Genomic DNA, 19,061 nt, shown 5'->3' with positions numbered 1-19,061 from the left:
GGGACATTCATGTGTGACACGGCACCCCCACAGAACGCAGTCAGTGTATGTAGATAATGTGAATAGAAGGCGGCCGTCCTCCTTCCTCTCAACCAGCTTGGAAAAGGCAGCTCCATAGTAGAGGACACAAGTCCCCTAAATACACGCCCCCAATGCGGCGCAAAGCACCCTGATGCTAATTTCCCCAGTGAGGCGCTATTAGAGCACATCAATGTCAGGTTAATTTGCAGGTCTCCGCTCCTCCCAATGCCATTGGCAGGGACCACCCCCTGCAGGGAAGCAATGTCCGGGGCTGGGAATGTACACAGGGCAGCTCCGTGACGCCCATTGTGTGTGTGCACCGAAACTCGAGGCACACACGGGACTGGGGGAGGGCGGGGGCTGGAGACAAGGTCAGGGGTGGACCCTTCAAGCACTCTTCCTTCAAGATGCACTTGGAGCAGAGTTAGCCCGACTAATGCACAGAGCAAACTTCATCCAGGCAAGCACTTCCTTGCTACTCGTAGTGTCGGTACAACATGTCCTGTAGCAGTGTTGTGAAGGGCACATACACTCACTTTCAGATGTGAATTGTGCAGGCAGTCAACACCTGCAGATTAAAGCACTGCGTTGAGCCTAAAAAGAGATGCAATTCTCATACCCTGGTACTCTACCGGTTTAGGGCGATCCCCTTACGTTCTGGGTGGGTGTGTGTGGCTCTGGGTGGGTGTGTGTGGCTCTGGGTGGGTGTGTGTGGCTCTGTGTGTGTGTGTGGTAGTAATTGCTGTCTGCTGAGATCGTCCGTAGGGTACAATAGGTCTCACATTTGCGAGAGATTAAGCTATTGGCAATGTAAATGACAATCCATTTATTTATCTGTTTTCAAAACCAACACATAAATGCAAATGTTGTCATTTACATTGCCAATAGCTCTAACTTTTCCAAAGGCGAAACCGTTGCATTGTAAATGCTTGTTTTACACGGTAGACAATTCTACCTTTTAAAGAGCCATTGTTTGTAAAAGCTGCTGGTAAAAAGATTTTGCCGGACAACGCTTTCCAGGATTCATTACCTAAGCAGAAAGATTCTATTTTTAGGTTTATGAAGATGGGAAACACAAAAATGATGTGTTTTGTAAATAGTACAAAAATAAAGAAATGTCTAATCTAATCTTTCCGTAGTTATTAGAGGTATATCATATTATTAAAACTATAGTTTCTCCTAGTTTGATGTTATATAAGTAACAATTTGTAGCATATAATAGAAAACAGTGGTTTGGTATTTTTGCTCCATGAAGTCCAGGGCTAAGTTTAATAGCAGTAACAATTTTTTTCAAGCTGATTAGACGTAAAATTCAGCCGTGAATTGCACCAAATGAATAACATTAGCAGGTCTGACCTCACACCAGTGTACTTTGATTTTGTCATTTTCATGTCCATTTTGTAGTAATTACAATCGTCTTTTCACCAGGCATCGGGTTTTAGAATGTATTTGTACTCATGAAGCCGGTCATTAAACCTAATTCTGTTGTCTGAATTATGGCCACATGCAGTGCTGAGATGGAGCCGGTAGCTACAGGTGTGGCTCACCAGCACTCATTTTGGGGAACGGCACTTAATTTTAATCATCAGAATTTCACCCAGAACATGAGAGAGAAGGCAGAGAAGGAGGAAAAAGAAGGAAGAAAATGACAGAATACCGGTGACCAAGGGAAGAAGCAGAGCTAAAAAACATAAACTGCAAGAGTGAAATAAAAGGGCAGGAGGTGTAGGGGATGGATGGAACAGTCATGAGGTGGAATCAAGACTAGACCACCTTGGTGTTTGGCAACCCCAACGTTTCCCTGCGCTGGCTGTGGGTATCCGATAAAACATTGGGCACCAGAGCTTATTTTACAAACTAAGCACTGCCTATGTGACCTGGACAAATTACACCTCTTATCTAGGCTAAAGTATCCATGTTTCAGTCATTACTTGTTCACATTCAGTCTGCATGACCATAAACATTCTCAGTGCTTATGCCACAATATTGCATGAGTAGTTTGATGTCCAGATTCACCTTTCTTGGCCAAGTTTAGCTATAAATGCCCACATCTCATCATATTTCAGGAACAGCTATAAAAAGCAAGATTCTGCCTTGCATGCCTATGTCCAAATATAGGTCCAAGTAATGCGGTTATATGCGAGACAGCTTCCTTTGCATAGATTTTTCATCCCAGTCCATGTACTACCATCACATACCACTGTAATCTTCTGACGACAGGCTCCAGCTTCCATGTGATGTCATTATGTGCCGTGAATGTCATCCGATGTCAAGATCCAACCAAATAGCCCTGTTTCAGACTAGGAACTCTGTACAGTTCGGTTGCAGGAGAGCGTATATTCAGAAGAGGCGAGATGGTGGTTGCTTGAAACTGCAGTGCACCTGCAGACCAGAGCTCCCGATGGTGGATACAGAATGAACCACATCGAGGAAAAGAATAAGAGCTGATGAGAGGAGATGTTAACAGAAAAGTGTTTGGAGATAAAACCAGCTAATAACCAACTATTAACCCTAGGCACTGTAATTGGTTTGGCTGTTCTCCGCAACCTGTGGAAGAGGATCCCCAAGGCGCAGGAAAGAGCTGATACTAGAACCTACCTTATGGTGTGTGCTGAGGCGGGGGGTGACGCAGTCATGGCTCTGAAGATCGCTGCAGCATCGGCGGCCAGGGCAAGAGCGGCAAGACTAGTGCAGCAGGAGATCGTTGAGCAGACCAGCAAGATTGATGGGGGAGCTGCAGAAGGGACCGCGTCGGTCGCCAAGACACCGAAGCGTGGAGGCGCTGCCGCCCGGAAGGGAAGTGCGACTGGCCCTTCAGTGGCGGATCTGTTGCGGAGGGCTCCAGCGGGACTGCTTCCGGGTCGAGAAGGGAAGCGCAAGGCTGAAACCCCTGACGAACAGACGACCGATGAATTGACCATCGCTATAGCCGGGCTGGTATTGAACGAGGGCTCCGGTGTGGAGGATACATTACGTGACGGAACCGATGACCTCGGCGGAGTCCAGAGAAGGTAATGGATTGTTATCAATTCCTGATCTCAGCTGGAGGGATCTTTGCGAGACTGACAATAGGGAAAATTAAGGTATGCCTCCACCACTTTCCCCTTTGATGATTGACAATGATGTTGGCATAGTCGATTTAGCTGAAATTAAAAAATTTTTTAGGGAATTTACAACTGACACAGGATGGAGCAGGGAAATAGATACTATAACGAGAGAGGATCTGGAAAAAGAGATTACGATTATAGAGCTATAATTGGTTCTATCCGGTCTAGCTTCAGGGAAAGCAGCTGGCCCGACAGAATCCCTCCAGACCTTTATAAAATTCTAGGAGAACAAATACTACCTTTCCTATTGGATTTGTTTGTTGGAATACAATGGAATGGCACCCCGCCAGAATCATGGAAAGAAACTAATATAATTATTTTTCCTAAAAAGGGCAAACCCTCTGAGCTTCCATCATCGTACCGCCCAATTTCATTGATTAATTCGGATTCTAAGCAATATGCAAAGATCTTGGCTAATCTGCTCGGGGGGGGGGGGTCATAGAACATCTGTTTTCCCCCTGGCAGCATGGCTTTATCCCTGGTAAGGGTACTACGGACCGTACCCGTAGTTATTTCGCTCTTCGATATCATGTCCGGGACAGGAGGCCAGATGTCGATGATCCTTCTAGATGCTGAGAAAGCCTTCGATCATGTGTCATGGGAATTTCTGTGGGGGGTGCTGGAGTCTAACAATTTTGGGCCTGGTCTTGTTAAATCAATTAGAGCAATGTATCAAGAACCAACAGCTAAGCTCCAAGTAATGGGTATTGAATCCTGTGCAATTAATATATCGAGAGGAACATGGTCGGGCTGTCCCTGCTCCCCAATATTGTTCGCTATGTAAATCAACCCTCTGATTATAAAACTGCTACAAACCCAAGAAATAAAACCCGTCATTGTCGGTGTCTATGAAACAAAAATACTTGATTATGCCAATGACGTGGCAGTATTAACACCAAACCCCGCTGAGGCAATTGCAAAAATAGAAGTTATTACTCAGTCATTCGGTCACTATTCTGGATACTCCCTTAATTAAGATAAAACGATTGTCCTATGCACCGATAATATTAATTATGTCGATCCTAGAAAAGCAGAAACAGCTGTGTATCTTGGGGTGTATATATAAGCGCACAGATCAAAAACATTAGCAAACTTAATTATGAACCCCTAATGAGCGCCATAAGAAAAAATCTAGAAAGGGTTAATAGTTTAAACCTGTCGATCATTGGTAGCGGATTTAAAAAAAAAAAAATATATATATATATATATATATATATATATATATATATATATATATATATATATACTTCCTAGTGCGCTATACTTGTTTTGTGCCATTCCCTTAATTATTGAAGATATTATTAAATCTCTCGAATCACAAATGTCTAATTTTGTCTGGTAATTTGAAAAATCAGGAGGTCTTTGAAATATTTATCTTTACCACAAAACAGGGGTGGTCTTGCAATTCCCAATTTGATGCTATACTTTCGGGCTGCCCTTCTTCACCAAATGGCACCACTCCTTAACACATCGGCTGTCACTGAGAACACAGGGGGCATGGAAAGACCATCTATTTATGAGCTATCAATAGGAAAGAAAGCCCAAGGGCTCTTGCTGAGACAACTAGAGCCAAGTTATTATTAAAAAAATGTAATTCAAAGTCATCAGTAGTGCATGGAAAATATGGAGGAAAGCTTTTAGATATATGGCAATTCCTAAATTCAATATATAAACCCCTTGTGGCACTCCTCTTTATTGCCTGTGCAGGCTAATGACGACATTGCTAAAAAATGGGAAAGCATGGGGATTACTACAGTATGGGCTTTTTTGGGAGGTGATTCAAATGCCAGAATTAATTTACAGACAAATTTTGAGATTTCTAAAAATGACTATTTTAAATGTATTCAAATTAATACTATGCTTAACCTAAAAACTCCAAGTATTATACTGGAAAAGATTCCATACTTTGCGATTATAAGTAAAAATACGACCAGAATTGGTATAATATTTGATTTGCTTCTTGAAAAACTACAAGATGACCTGGAACATACAGAAGCATCATGGGCTGGTAAACTTGCTAACCCCAATGTTGACATTGACATGAGTCTATTATTAACATCACGTCTACTTTTATCTTCTAACTTAAAAGAGCAGCTACATATAACCATATATAATTTGTATTATACCCCTGCTAAATTGCATGCATGGGGTAAAAGAATAAATGATGAGTGCCCCAGGTGTGGTGTGGAGTGGGTCCAGCCACCCTATTACATGTTTTATGAGTGTGATAAATTAACATTACTCAAGAGGACGCTATCAGAATTCTGGGAGGAGGTGTTTGGGCATAAAGTGGCGGATTCACCCACTCTTTTTATTCTTGGCTATGATAGCACTCTCGGATTTAGCATGGAAGAGGAATCGTGTCTTTTTATGGGTACAGCAGTCTATAGAATAATACTTGCAGCTCGCTGGAAAGACCTGGACCCACAAGCTTTCAAATGTGGTTTACTTGTTTTCTGGGGGTGTATTTTTTTTTTTATTGGTTTATTAGCATAGTTTTGAGAGCAGTAATAGCATACAACTTCATACATATAATCTCAGTGTAAATTCCGTTGGTACATGTATGCGGTTGCTCCAAGCATATATAGAAACATAGTGAATTCGATTTTTCATTTTGTCGATGTACTAGAACTAACTAACAAAACCCGGTCCCACCCTCCACCCCTATGAAATCCCACCCGTCACTCTCTAAGTAGGCACATAAATGAAATATCGACATGTGGGTCACACTCAATGTATTGATACGAAGTGCAAGGCTAACACACAGGTAAGGTGGGGCAGTGTGAGCGATGGGTCGGGGCTACCCGTGCCCCATCGTAGTGCACCGTAGGCAGTGGTGGTCGTGGTCGTGCACGGGAGGGTGAGTCGGGGCACAGTAATACCCCAAGCGGCTATTCACTAGCATCCTCTTCATCTTCGTCATTGCCAGCCTCAAAGACCCCCAATGTATCAAACCATTCCAGTGAGATCGGTGTTTTCCGGAGGCCCCTGCTCTCCTCCCTTTGTAGTGCTTCGCCCTCAGCTTTCCCCCAGCGCACTACTTCCGCCCGCCACATGTCTGAGTTGGGTGGTCTAGACGATTTCCATCTCATCGTGATGGCACGCTTCGCCAGCAACAAGGCCAGGTCAGAGAAGTGCGTCGCCACGGTTCTGGTGCGGGCCGATGGCCCTAGCCCTAGAAGTGTATGTTCCAGTGTAGGTATTCGGGGCAGTGTACCAGCTTTCGCGAGTGAGTCATGGACAGTGTTCCAGAAATACCCTAGTTTGGGGCATTGCCATAGCATATGTACTAGTGATGCGTCGTCCGCATCGCATCGGGGGCAGTTGTTCCTGGTCGCAGGGAACATCACATGTAGTCGGTGCAGTGTCAGGTAGGCTCTATGTAGTAACATCAGTTGGATGAACTTGTACTTGGGGTTCCTAGCTACCTTCCTGGGGAACTGAAGTATGCGCTCCCACTCCTTGTCTCGCAGCGGCCTTCCAATATCTACTTCCCATGCTGCCTGTAGTGGTGACAGTGTAAGTGCCCTCCCCGATTTAATGCTAGATGTGAGCCACTTGGTCAGGTGGCCGCCCGTTCCCATGAGGTAGAGCATTGTAACAAGAGGGTTCGTAGTAGGCTCCCGCCCGTCAGGCGACCATTTGCGTGAGATATAGTGTCGGAGTCCGGCGTGTAGGAGAAAGGAGCCGCTGGGGACGCCCTGTGAAGTTCTGAAGTCTTCGAAATATAGCAGGTGTCCCTCCGCAAACAGGTTACCCACGTGAGTCACGCCTACGTCATGCCAGGGTTCCAGCAGGGTCGCCGTGAGTGTGCCCGAACCTAGTGGTATGCCCAATAGTGGAATCGTGGGGGCATATGGTGTCCCGAGGGACGTGTACTTCAGTGCCTTCCGCCAGTATGTGATCGCCAGCTTGAGAAGTGGCGGGGCGTTTCTAGGTAGATCCGAGCCAGGAAGGAGCAAGGTGTGCACTCTCCCCTTAGTATGGTCGTCCTCTGATATATTAATCTCGTGAAGATTACGGCCCGCCACCCAGTAAGCTAGCCATTGCAGCTGACATGCATAATTATAAGCCCTGAGGTCCGGTAAGCCCATGCCTCCAGAGTCGAAGGGGAGTTGCAACTTGGCCAGACCTATGCGCCTGCGGCCATGTCCCCACACAAGTTCAGTTAGCAGCGAGTCGAGGGTCTTAAATGTCGCCGCTGGGATCTGGAATGGCAAGTTGGTGAAGTAGTAGATAATCCGGGGGAGCATCACCATCTTGGAGATTGCCACCCTTCCGGGTATTGAGAGCAGTAATGTAAGCCAAAACTGAATTTGTGACTTCAGCGCCCGAATGGCCTTCCCTAGGTTGCCGTCTATCATCATGCTCGCCTCTCTGTATATCTGGATCCCCAGGTATCGGAAGGTAGTGTCAGCCATCTGGAATTCATGAGGGGCAAAAGGCAGGGGGGCTGACCCATCTGTGGCTGCAAAGGTGAACCCGTAGGACTTAGACTCGCTGATGGTGAGGCCAGAGATCTCTCTGAAATCCTCAAACCCGAGAAACCGGGCTCAGATCACCGCTCAGGTCACGGAGATATAATATGATATCATCCGCGTAAGCAGATACAATGTGGTCCGTACCATGTCGTCGTATGCCATAGTGGGGGGCCATCAACCTGAGTCTACAGAGTAATGGTTCGAAGTCAAGGACAAAGAGGAGAGGGGAGAGCGGGCAGCCCTGCCTGGTGCCTCTGGCAATGGCCATAGGACCTGAGATTTGATTGGAGGTGCGCACTCTGGCCGTAGGGATGGTATATAGCAATCTGACCCAGGCGAGGAATTCGGGTGGTATCCCGAATTTTAACAGGGTGGCGAACATATAGTCCCATCTCAAGGAATCGAAAGCTTGTTTTAAGTCTAAAGAAATGCATCCTTCGGAGCCTGTGTCCATATTGTCTCCGAGCATGAGCTGAGCCAAGCGCCTAAGGTTCATGGCCGTATTGTGGCCCGTTACAAAACCGCATTGATCCGGATGGACCAGCTGAGGCACGTATTGCACGAGCCTCGACGCCAGTACCTTGCTCAGTATTTTAGAATCAGTATTGAGAAGGGACAGGGGCCTGTAATCGGCCAGATGCAGACCATCTTTGGCCGGTTTCAAGAGGGATGTGATCAGGGCTTGCATGGATGATTGCGGTAGGGAGGTTGTACGTAGGGCTGCCAGATAAACAGTATGTAACCGCGGGGCCAGAAGGTCTATATATGCGGCGTAGAACTCCGTTGGCAGGTCATCTGTTCCAGGGGCCTTGCCCTTCGGAAGGGCTCTAATCGCCTGTCTGATTTCTGCCACTGAAATAGTACGCTTCAAGTCTTTGTTCTGATTGGCAGTAAGTTGTGGGAGAACCAGACCCTCCATGAAGGCCACAAGTGCAGGTTCTGCTAGGGGCTGTGGGGGACTGTACAACGTGGTGTAGTAGTCCTTAAACGCCGTGTTGATCCCTATTTGTGTGGTAGCTGAGCGGCCAGATTGGTCGAAAACCCTCAGAATGGGTTGGCTGATCGGGGAGTCCCGCAGGAGGCGGGCGAGTAGGGGTCCGGCTCGGTCAGACTGCGTATGCTGCCTGTTCGTGTATTCCCTGTAGTCTATAATCCGCAGTTCTTCCAGGAGCTCCGCATGTCTAATATGTGCCTCTTGCAGTGGTGTGAAGGGAACATTGGTGCCCGCTGCCTCATTCTCCAGGGATGCAAGTGAGCCCTCTACCTCCTTCAGTTCGCTGATCACCTCCCGTTTCCTTCCCACCCTAAGAGCCATAGCAGCCCCCCCTAAGACAGACCTTGAAAGTGTCCCATTCTATCTGCCGGGAGCTGGCCGTGTGTGCATTTGTGGAGAAGTAGGTATCTATAGTGTCGGACAGGGAGGACCGGAAGACCGAGTCCTCGAGGAGATCAGGAGACAGCCGCCAAGTCGGAATGGGAGCCAGTTTCCTACCCCACTGCCACGTAATCTCCATGGGGTTGTGGTCCGATAGTGTTTTCCCCATGTGCTGGGCCTGGACAATCTGTGTTGTGAGGGAACGGGAGCAGAAAACATGATCAATTCTGGTGTGAAGCCGGTGGGGAGGGGAGAAAAAGGTGTATTCCCTATCTAGAGGGTGTATGCTGCGCCACATATCTGCCATATCCCAGCCCTCGGCCCAACTTGCAAGCGCATCAGCCTGTTTTCTGCTCTCGGTAGTCTGTAAGGGGGGATGTGATCTATCTAGCATAACATCAAGTACAGCATTGAAATCACCCCCGATGATCCAGCGATGGTCAGACCAATCTGCAAGCACCCCGTTGACATTGAACAAAAATTCAGATTGATTTGTGTTAGGTGAGTACACACAGCCAATGACTACTGCCTCCCCATCCAACAGTCCCCGTAGAAATACATAGCGACCCTCCTGGTCAATCCGTTGCTCTAGCAGCTGGAAGGGAAGAGAGCCACGGAGCCAAATTGCCGCCCCCCTAGAGAATGCAGAATATGAGGTCGCAAAGAGCTGCCCTCTCCATTTCTTGCGCAGTTTCACTGCTTCAGCAGCGTTCAAATGTGTCTCTTGCAGGCAAGCAATCGGTGTCCCCCTTCTGTTGAGTTGTGCAAGGATTCTATGTTGTTTATGCACAGATCCCATGCCACGCACATTCCAGGTGCACAATTGATAGTTATTAAGAGGTCCCATCCCCTACCGTGCGGCTCAACAATGTGATGCAACTGGGTGACCCCACATGTCCTGCGGTGCTAAAAAGTGAGTGTCTCGCAAACAAGTAACCCCTGAACAAAAAGGTCCCTGAGCCAACGTACCCAGGAGCCAAACCATGGTGCCCAACGTGGACACAAGTCAGTCAAGTTCTTGTGCATACCGGGGGTGGTAGGCCTCCGTCGATTGGCACTGAACAGTCTGCGTGGGCATGATAGCCCACAATACAATGGGCCCCTGCACATACAACCCACCATATGTGAAGGAGGGGATTAGTCATACGTTACCACCCGGAGAGGATCAATCGTTTCGTGGTTCAGAACTCCTCTGCCATCTGGGCTGTGATCTTCGGGAAGAGCTGCAAGCTGGTAACCGAGCCAGACACCTCAGTATGGGTGTCGGTGGTGACGGAGAGTCTGTCTCCGGTTGCTTCCGCGTCGTGGGCTGCCAGCGCCTCCTCAGTTAGACGATGATGCGGGGATGACGACGTTTGGCCTGTCGCCTGGTGTCCGGATGGATGCGTCGCCGCCTGAGCTCCGTGTGATGAATGATGTCCGGGGCTGTGAGTGTCGCTCCGTCGGCCTGGCGAGCCCCTGCGGGCGTCACTGTGGTGGTCTGCGAACGGGTCCTGCGATGCCGGTGGGGTCAGAGTGACCTCCATCCACTCTGCCGCTTCCTCGGGCGAGTCGAAAAAATGGGACCTGTTGCCATGTAGGATTTTGAGCCGGGCAGGGAATAAAAGTGCATATTTCATGTTTCTGTCCCGCAGTTTGCGTTTTACCCCCATGAAGTTGGACCTGGCCCGCTGCACAGTGGGTGTGAAATCGGGGTAGACTGATATATTCTTGTCCTCGAAGCGTATTGGCGCTTCCTCCCTGGCCGCCCGCAGGACAGTGTCACGGTCCCTGAAGTGGAGGAGACAAGCGATCAGGGGGCGCCCCAGGTTGCGGGGGCCATGATGGCATCCTGTGGGCCCTTTCCACACTGTAGAGGGCGGTGAGGTCTCTCTGGCCCACCAGCTTCCTTAGCCAATCCTCCACAAACTGCGTGGGATCCCTCCCCTCGCTTCTCTCCGGAATACCAAGGATGCGGACGTTGTTGCGGCGGGCACGTCCTTCCGCGTCATCCACTCTACCCCACAGTTGTTTCAGTTGCTTCTCCACGTTTTCTAATTTCGTGGAGTGTTCCGTCTGCTGCGGTATTAGGTCGTCCAGCGCTATCTTCTGTTCTGACACTCGATCCGCCAACTTGTTGTGGTCAGCCTTAAGTAGGGACAGGCCAGTCGCCATATTGTCTATGCGCGATTCTAGCACTTCGCGCGTATTTCATTCAGGATCAGATCTAGCTTGGCGTCTTGTGAACCCTTACCGGTCGGCGGGATGATGTCCATGTTGGAGGAGGCCAGTGGGTCTTCAGAGGCCGTAGACTGCACGTCTGCTCGGGCGCCCTGATCCTGTGGTTTGCCCCTGTTTCTGCCCATGGTTCGTGTTATCAGGGTGGCGTCGCAGTGGACGCAGCAGCCCGCCGCCGTCCCTCCGAGTGGTCTGCAGTGGGTGTGGACGGGCCTATGTCCACTGAGCAGGGGCGGATGTAGTGAAGACCCCTGGGCCGGTAGGGGTAGCGCGGACTATCCTGGCGAGGTATCAATGCGGGGGTGGGTCGGTGCGCCACCGGTGTCCCCACCTGTAGGTATACCCCCAGGTTCGCAGAGGTGGCGAGGGGGGAGAGACGATGGGGTCCAGGCCACCACAGAGTGAGTGTGTCGTGGCTGGCGAGAGCGTGGAAAAGGTCTGGGCTGCAGCGTTGTAAAGAGGCGCCAAAGCGCGTGGCGCACTACCCCACTCCAGACCCTGGTATCTGTGGTCCGCGTGTCCGTAATGCGTGCCGCTGTACGGCGGCTCTATGGTCAGCCATTAACTTCGTGGGCTGGCGGGGGGACGGCACTGGAGTGGTCTCGCGTCCCGAAGGGGCTGCGTTGCGATGTGGCTGGCCCGTGGCGATGCGGCCAAGCAAGGGAGGCAACGGGGTCACCGTGATGGCGGGGGCTCTGTACCTCAATCCGTGGGTCCGGCGTGCAGAATGTAGGAAGTCCGAACCCGGGTCCCGAGTGGACCGCGAAGGAGGCTGGGGGTATGCCGGCCAGGCCGATCACTTTAGGCCGGGGCTCCGTCTCGATCCGCAGGCCGCAACAGGCTAAGTCGTCAGAATTTGCCCAAGGAGTGGTCCCAGAGGGGGTACGTCGCACCGCTTCACTCCGCTTGCTCCCGGGGGCAATCTGTGTAGGGATCAGGTGGGCTGCAGGCAGGGGAGTGCAGGATAATCAGCTTATGTTCAGGGCATAGGACGGAGCTAGCAAACTACACGTCCACCATCAACGGCTCCAGGCCACGCCTCAGTTTTCTGGGGGTGTATAATCAGGAAAAAGCCATCTATGCTACTAGAGGGAGACATTCTAGAATACGTGGCAGTAAGATCTGGTCCCCAGTTGTGGCCTGGAGCAGGAATGTAAGAGGTGTATAAGATAAAAGGCTCCCGTTATAATATGTATATTATTGATGTCTTGGAATGTAATGAATTTAATGTAATGAATTGTGTATCCTAGCTAGTTTTATTAACTAAGAAGTTTTTCTTTTTATATATTTGTTACTGATGTATATCTCTATTTTTCTACGTGTAATAATTGGAGTTGTTTAATAAACATATTTTTTTTTTTTAAAGGAACTCTGTACAGTTCAATGCACATTTACTGCTCTCCTATGGTGATAAATGCAGATACCCAGGCTGGATCTACCAGCTCAAAGCCCTGCCCAGTTATTCCCACCCACACACAGTGACTTATGTGGTAGGGCAGGTCTGATGACGCAAGCATGTTCCATAAAATTGGGCCTTATTGCAAGGCAATCATGGATGCAATTACTTTTTTGAAAGAGAACGTTAAAGGTCTAGGGCCTTGACAACTAATGTTTCGGGTGGTGATAAAAACTAACGGAGGGTGAAAGCTCGCCATGCCTTTTTATAAGCAGGTTGACAGTCTTGCTAACACAAATAACAAAAATGCAGTGAAGAGGAAACTTCAATTCTGTTGTCCAGAGAGCTATAATGTAGTAAGTAACCTTACAAGGCCATGCGACCCAGCAAAGGCCTAATGTGGCAGAAAGCATGGTTTGATATATTTCCTGCCTTTTCGGCATAGCTCTAAGGCATTGTTCACACAGTGATGCAGATACAAGAGACTGAAGAGCTACTCTTAAGAGACTTAATGGCTAGACCTAAGAATTTGGTTAGGGTGACCATGAAGACTGGTTGCTTAAGAGTGCCAGAGAGCCATTATCTGGCTGAAGTCCCGGAAGCTTTCTAAAGATTTGCAGGCATAGTATATGGCTTGGCATAAAGTAGCTAGTAAAAATAATATTAATTCAGCCAATACCATGGCCATGAGGCTGATATTAATAAAGAGGTAGGCACTGTGTTGTATTTGGACCAATTATTACAGATTGCACGGATGTGCAATATAAAATGCTTTGGATTTTTCTAATGTTCATCTTATTTGGTATAGTGGATGCTGAGATTACTATCATTTTCATCCTTGTGTTTTTTTGTCCAGGTGAATGGTGTGAACATCAGCAATGTCTCCCACAGTCATGCAATTTCCCTGCTGAGGAGTCCAAGTTCTGTGCTCCTCCTCACAGTCTTGCAGGAGAAGGGGTTTTCCAACAGACCCTCCAGGCCAGATGCCGGCAGCAGTCCAGGCCCCTGCAAGGTCATCCACGTCACACTCATGAAGAGAGATCGGTCTGAGCCTCTGGGCATCAAACTGATTAGAAAGACTGATGAGGCGGGCATTTTCATCCTGGACTTGTTGGATGGTGGCTTGGCTGCAAAGGATGGGAGTCTGCGATATAATGATAAAGTGCTTTCAATCAACGGGCAGGACTTGCGGCAGGGGACCCCCGAGATTGCTGCCCACATCATTCAGGTAAGAAAGGTGCTTTTTAAAAACATTTTAATAAAGTTTATTGAACTTTTGTGTAAATGCAAAACAAGCAGGAAAATAAAAATAAATGAACTAGACCGCAATTCTGAATACAGGCAAGAAAGTTTCAGCAATTGTGTGTGTGACATGAACTATTTTGGAGCAGAATTCTTCCAGTGATATTCATTGCCACAACAGTAATGTATTTTCCTTCTATTAAGTAGTATTTTATCTTTAAAGCCTCGGAATTAATACTGTGCGCGCCATAGAGGGTTTACATAAAGGAATAATCCAAGATTAAACAAAATATGAAATGACTTATTTATCCATCGCCTACATCACTTTGGTGCACCTGCTTAAGGTCAATGCGTGAAAGTTACTTTAAATAATACTCAGTCTAGTTTGCGATTTTTGTATTTGCAGTTATTTAATCTGTGGTGATCCCTCCGCTACTCATGGAATTCCTTAAATTGCTATCCCAGTTTTAAATCCACCTCTTTGCATATTACCTTATTCTTCTCAGCTAACTGGGTCCATGCCATCATTGAGACTGGATGTTCTTTGGTCCCGATGCGCCAGTGTTTTCTGGCATGACCAGTTGGAGTCTCTGAAACCTCTTCAGCAGACTTCACTTGGACACCTAATTTGTGAGTGTTGACCCTGTTGGTAGATCACCTCTTGTGACAGATTCCCCCTTGGACTCCAAAGTGCAAAGTCCACAGCCAATGCCTGGCCAGCATCAGAAGGTGACTACTGTGAGTACTAGTTCTCACCAAGGCTTTCACCGACCTTCCGGGGGTCGAGCAATGAGTGCACAATTGGGGATACAGCCTTCTGGGCTGCCACTGCCTCCCAGCCATGGCCAGCACTGATCTAAATCGTTGGAGCTGACTTTGCTGCAGAACCACCCATTCAAGACTCCATGCCGACAACTCCAGTGACACCCTCTAGGACACCTCCCTGCTGAAACGAAGGTCCATGTTGAATATGGTCTTGAGCCAAAACAGCCTTTGGTGCGCAGACTCCCAGGACCGAGAGCTGCCCATCCCTCTTAATCCCCAGACTGGGGAAGTCACCGCAAAGCCTCCATCATATGTGCAGAAGACTCCCTCTTAACAGGAAGCAGACTTTTAGATTTAGATGGTAACTATCGTTGAATCCTCTCCACCACAAAAGCTTAGAAATTTTCAAGGCAGGGGCACCAGTCTTCTCCCCCCAAGATCTGCTCTTCCAATTCTTCATTCTCATCCTCATTCTCCTCCTCATTCTCCTCTATCTCCACCACATCCACCTCCTCCCACCTTATCTGAGAACACTGGAGCTGAGAGCTGAACTCCCCCTCAAGGGACCACCCACTCCCACCTCAATGACAGGAGTGTTTGGAGGAAAGCATCATTTTGGACCTGGCACAGCCACCGCCACATTAACTTTAAAATAAAGTTAAGTAAGACATATTAGCTGTTGTCTCAGAGCACTGATTTAGCGTGGGTGACTAGTGTACAGCTGACACCAGCACTACTTACAGTTGTTAACTGCACTGCTCAGCCTTGCGTCTTGGCTTTGTCACTCTGAGAATCAGTGCCAACAGCTGAGTGGTAGGCTGCGGCACCTCCGTAGAGCCATGATGTCCATGCAGGATGATGATAAAACACTGCCTACTTTTGTGTGCTGGAGGCCAGCAGCAGCAGTATTGTAGCTAGGTGCTTGCCGTTTGCCTACCGTCACAAGACCTTCATCAGGTGGGAGGTTGTGGGAGGACAGTACCTTGGCAGCTGACTGCTCCACAAGACTATAAACTTTGGAAGTTACTTTTAAAACCAAACAATATTCAATACAAGTCTATTGCCAAAGTGGCAGTTCTTATTTTTCAAACACCTCTAAAATAAGTGGGAGTTGAAGAGCAGACCAAACCTCACAATTAAGTTGGGCCTTCTTTTAATTTGTCATATTCCTAGATACAAACTCCTTGAGCAAGATTCAGCATTTATACATACAGAGGAAAAGGGACACTTAAGAGGATTTACATTTACCCAAGTTAGGCAGCATGGTATCATTCTAAAACAATCCTGTGCTCTTCAGAATGTTCACCCGTGGACCAGATGATTGGCACGCAGAAGATTGATATTTAGTTCCTGGGCAATCAATAGGCTGAGTACCAGCCCCAAAGAAAAGAATAAATGTGCAGTTGTGATATGGCATGGACCCGCTGAATACAATTATGGTGCGCATTTGAAGCTGGAGATGACAAGAAGAAATTAGGAGAGGGAGTAAAGCAGACTGAGGATAGGCTTGAGGAGATGATATCAGAACAGAGGAGTTAAAAGAGCATGTGTGGAAACTCATGCAAATAATTTGATTCCTAAAAGGACAAGCCTATGTCTTTGAGGGAAGAGCAGAAAGACGTGGCACCCCAAGCATTATCACAACTGACCTGACCTCAGGACACCCCCCCCCCCCCCACGTCGCACGGCTCGCCAGCGGCGCCCCCTCGCTGCTGCTCGCTCTCCCTGCTCCGCTTTTGGCCCGATTTTCGTGCTCATTGTTTGTTTATTTTCCTGTACTTGCTCCGTTTTAGCCCGATTTTCGTGCCCACTTTATTTCTGTTCCTGTACCTGTGTTTTGAACTTCTGCCTTGGTATTTACTTGTGCTTTTGTTTAGCGTGCCTCGCTAATCCCTCTGGTGCCCCCACCCGCTCCCCGCTTCCCGCCGCTGCTCCTTCGCGGCCCCACCCTCTTTTTCTTACTGTACCCAATTGGCCGCCCCGCTCCCGCCTCCCAGCTGCTCATCAGCCCTCCCACTTCGCCTCATAAGGAGCCCGCGCAGCGGTCACGTCTGCGCCTGGACCGCGCCCAGCGCCAGGACCGCGCCCAGCGCCAGGACCCCTAGCCCCCGAGGAGGCCAGTCCACGCGACGGACCTACGACGCCGCCAACCTCAACGCACTCTACCCCGGCCGGAACCCCGCCTGCTACCGAGCCACCCCGAAACGCACCCACGGACCCTTCACCTGCCAAGCCTGCAAGTTCACCTGCATCCGGACCTGCACCGCACCCGACAAGCTGAGCACCAGCAGCAACCACCTCAACTGCATCCTGCTCCACACCCGCTCCGTCCTCAGACACGCCGTCGAACTCTGGAACCTGCTCGACACAACATCCCCAGATGTCGCCTTCCTTACAGAAACCTGGATGAACGCCTCCTCAGCGCCTGACATTGCCATAGCCATCCCGGACCGATACAAGATCACCCGGAAGGACCGCGTCAACCAGACTGGAGGAGGCATCGCCATCGTACACAAGAACACCATCCACATCACGACCAACCCCAACGACACCTTCACCGCCGCCGAACACCTACACTTCCAGATACACACCGATCCCAAGACCACCCTCATCTACAGACCCCCGGGACCACGCACACAATTCAGCGAAGACATCGGAGACTTCATTAGCGCGTACGCCCTCCCCTCCTCTGACTACATCCTCCTAGGGGACCTCAACTTCCACCTGGAGAACAGCAAGGACAGCAACACCACCACCCTACTGGACAACCTCACCAACCTCGGACTCGAGCAACTGGTGAACACCCCCACCCACTTCGCCGGCCACGCGCTTGACCCAGTCTTCACCTCCAGCAAGTACATCTCCTTCAGCCACTCCACCGGACTCCACTGGACTGACCACAGCTGCATCCACTTCAGCTTCAGAAGAACAACGACCCACCACCACCCGCAACAGATTCCTCGCAGGAGCTGGAGCAAGATCACCACCGAGCAGCTCACCACTGCCCTCCGCCAGAACCCTCCCGCCAGCACAACGGACCCCAATGAAGCAGCCAGCAACCTCGCACAGTGGCTCACCAACTGCGCTAATGATCTTGCACCACTGAAGAACCCTCCCAGCAGACCCGGCAGCAAGAAAGCCTCCTGGTTCACCGACGAACTCAAGAACTCCAAGAAGAACTACCGCACCCTTGAGAAAGCCTGGCACCACGACCAGACCACAGACAACATGACTGCCCTCAAGCACGCCGCCCGCAAACACCACCAGCTGATCCGCACCACCAAGAAGACCGCATTCACAGAACGACTGGACAACAACGCCCACAACTGCAAGGAACTCTTCAGCATCGTCAAGGAGCTCTCCAACCCCAGCACCGGAAAAAACATCACCCCCTCGTAAGACCTCTGCGACTCACTCGCCTCATTCTTCCACCGCAAGATCGCAGATATACACAACCGATTCTGCGCACCTACCACGCACCCTATCACCGAACCAGCGCCCCCCACCACCACCCTCTGCGCCTGGACCCCGGTCAGCACCGAAGACACCACCCGCACGATGAACACAATCCACTCCGGATCACCAACAGACCCCTGCCCCCACCACATCTTCAACAAGGCCGACTCCTCCATCGCACCCCAACTTCAGGACATCATCAACACCTCCTTCAACACCGCCACCTTCCCGGAGATCTGGAAGCACGCTGAGCCACATTTCCGGCTACCTGAGAGACCTGCACTGGCTCCCTGTCAGCAAGAGGATCACGTTCAGGCTCCTCACCCACGCACACAAGGCCCTCCACGACCTGGGCCCCAAGCCCCTCAACAACCGCCTGACCTTCTACACACCCACCCGCCAGCTACGATCGACCAGCCTCACCCTCGCCGCCGTACCACACATTCGCAAAGCCACCGCCGGGGGAAGATTCTTCTCCTACCTGGCAGCCAAGACATGGAACTCCCTCCCCATCCACCTCTGCCTGACCCAGGATCACCTCTCCTTCAGGAAGCTCCACAAGACCTGGCTCTTCGAGCAGTAGCGGTCCACTCCCCCCCCCCAGTGCCTTGAGACCCTACTGGGTGAGTAGCGCGCTCTACAAATGTCCATGATTGATTGATTGATTGAACTTTGTGGTTGAAATAGCCCACTAAGTTCCAGTCAGACTGCTGCTGCACTAGGCACCTCCTAGGATTGTATTGTGTTGTAATTGAATTTGTATAGCGCTTACTACCCCTGACAAGGCGTTGAAGCACTTTTTCGGCGAGTAGCACACTACTCCGGGACCCATAGAGAATTAGTGTTGAATTAGTATAGTGGAACATGCAAGTAAATTTGAAGTGGTGGATATGTTAGTTATTTGGATTTGGAAGGATAGCAGAAGGATAGAAGAGGAAAGAAGGTTTGTATTTATATAGCGCTTCTGACCCCTGATGGGGTGTTGAAGCACTTTTTTTGGC

At 49.5% G+C, this 19,061-nt stretch overlaps 1 protein-coding gene across 2 annotated transcripts in view; it reads left to right on the top strand.

The window, feature by feature from the left end:
- The window catches only part of LOC147718470 (ligand of Numb protein X 2-like), a 177,704-nt gene that overhangs the window by 104,753 nt on the left and 53,890 nt on the right, over nucleotides 1-19,061 (top strand). For both annotated transcript variants that reach the window (XM_086918393.1, XM_086918394.1), the window contains exon 5: nucleotides 13,454-13,825. In XM_086918393.1, the coding sequence (XP_086774519.1) occupies nucleotides 13,454-13,825 (372 nt within the window). The remainder of the gene's footprint in view (nucleotides 1-13,453; nucleotides 13,826-19,061) is intronic.

Source organism: Lissotriton vulgaris, chromosome 4_1 (assembly GCF_964263255.1).
Source record: "Lissotriton vulgaris chromosome 4_1, aLisVul1.2, whole genome shotgun sequence".
Lineage (NCBI taxonomy): Eukaryota > Metazoa > Chordata > Amphibia > Caudata > Salamandridae > Lissotriton > Lissotriton vulgaris.
Note: the sequence above shows the minus strand (reverse complement) of the source record. Positions and strands in the feature narration are given on the sequence as shown.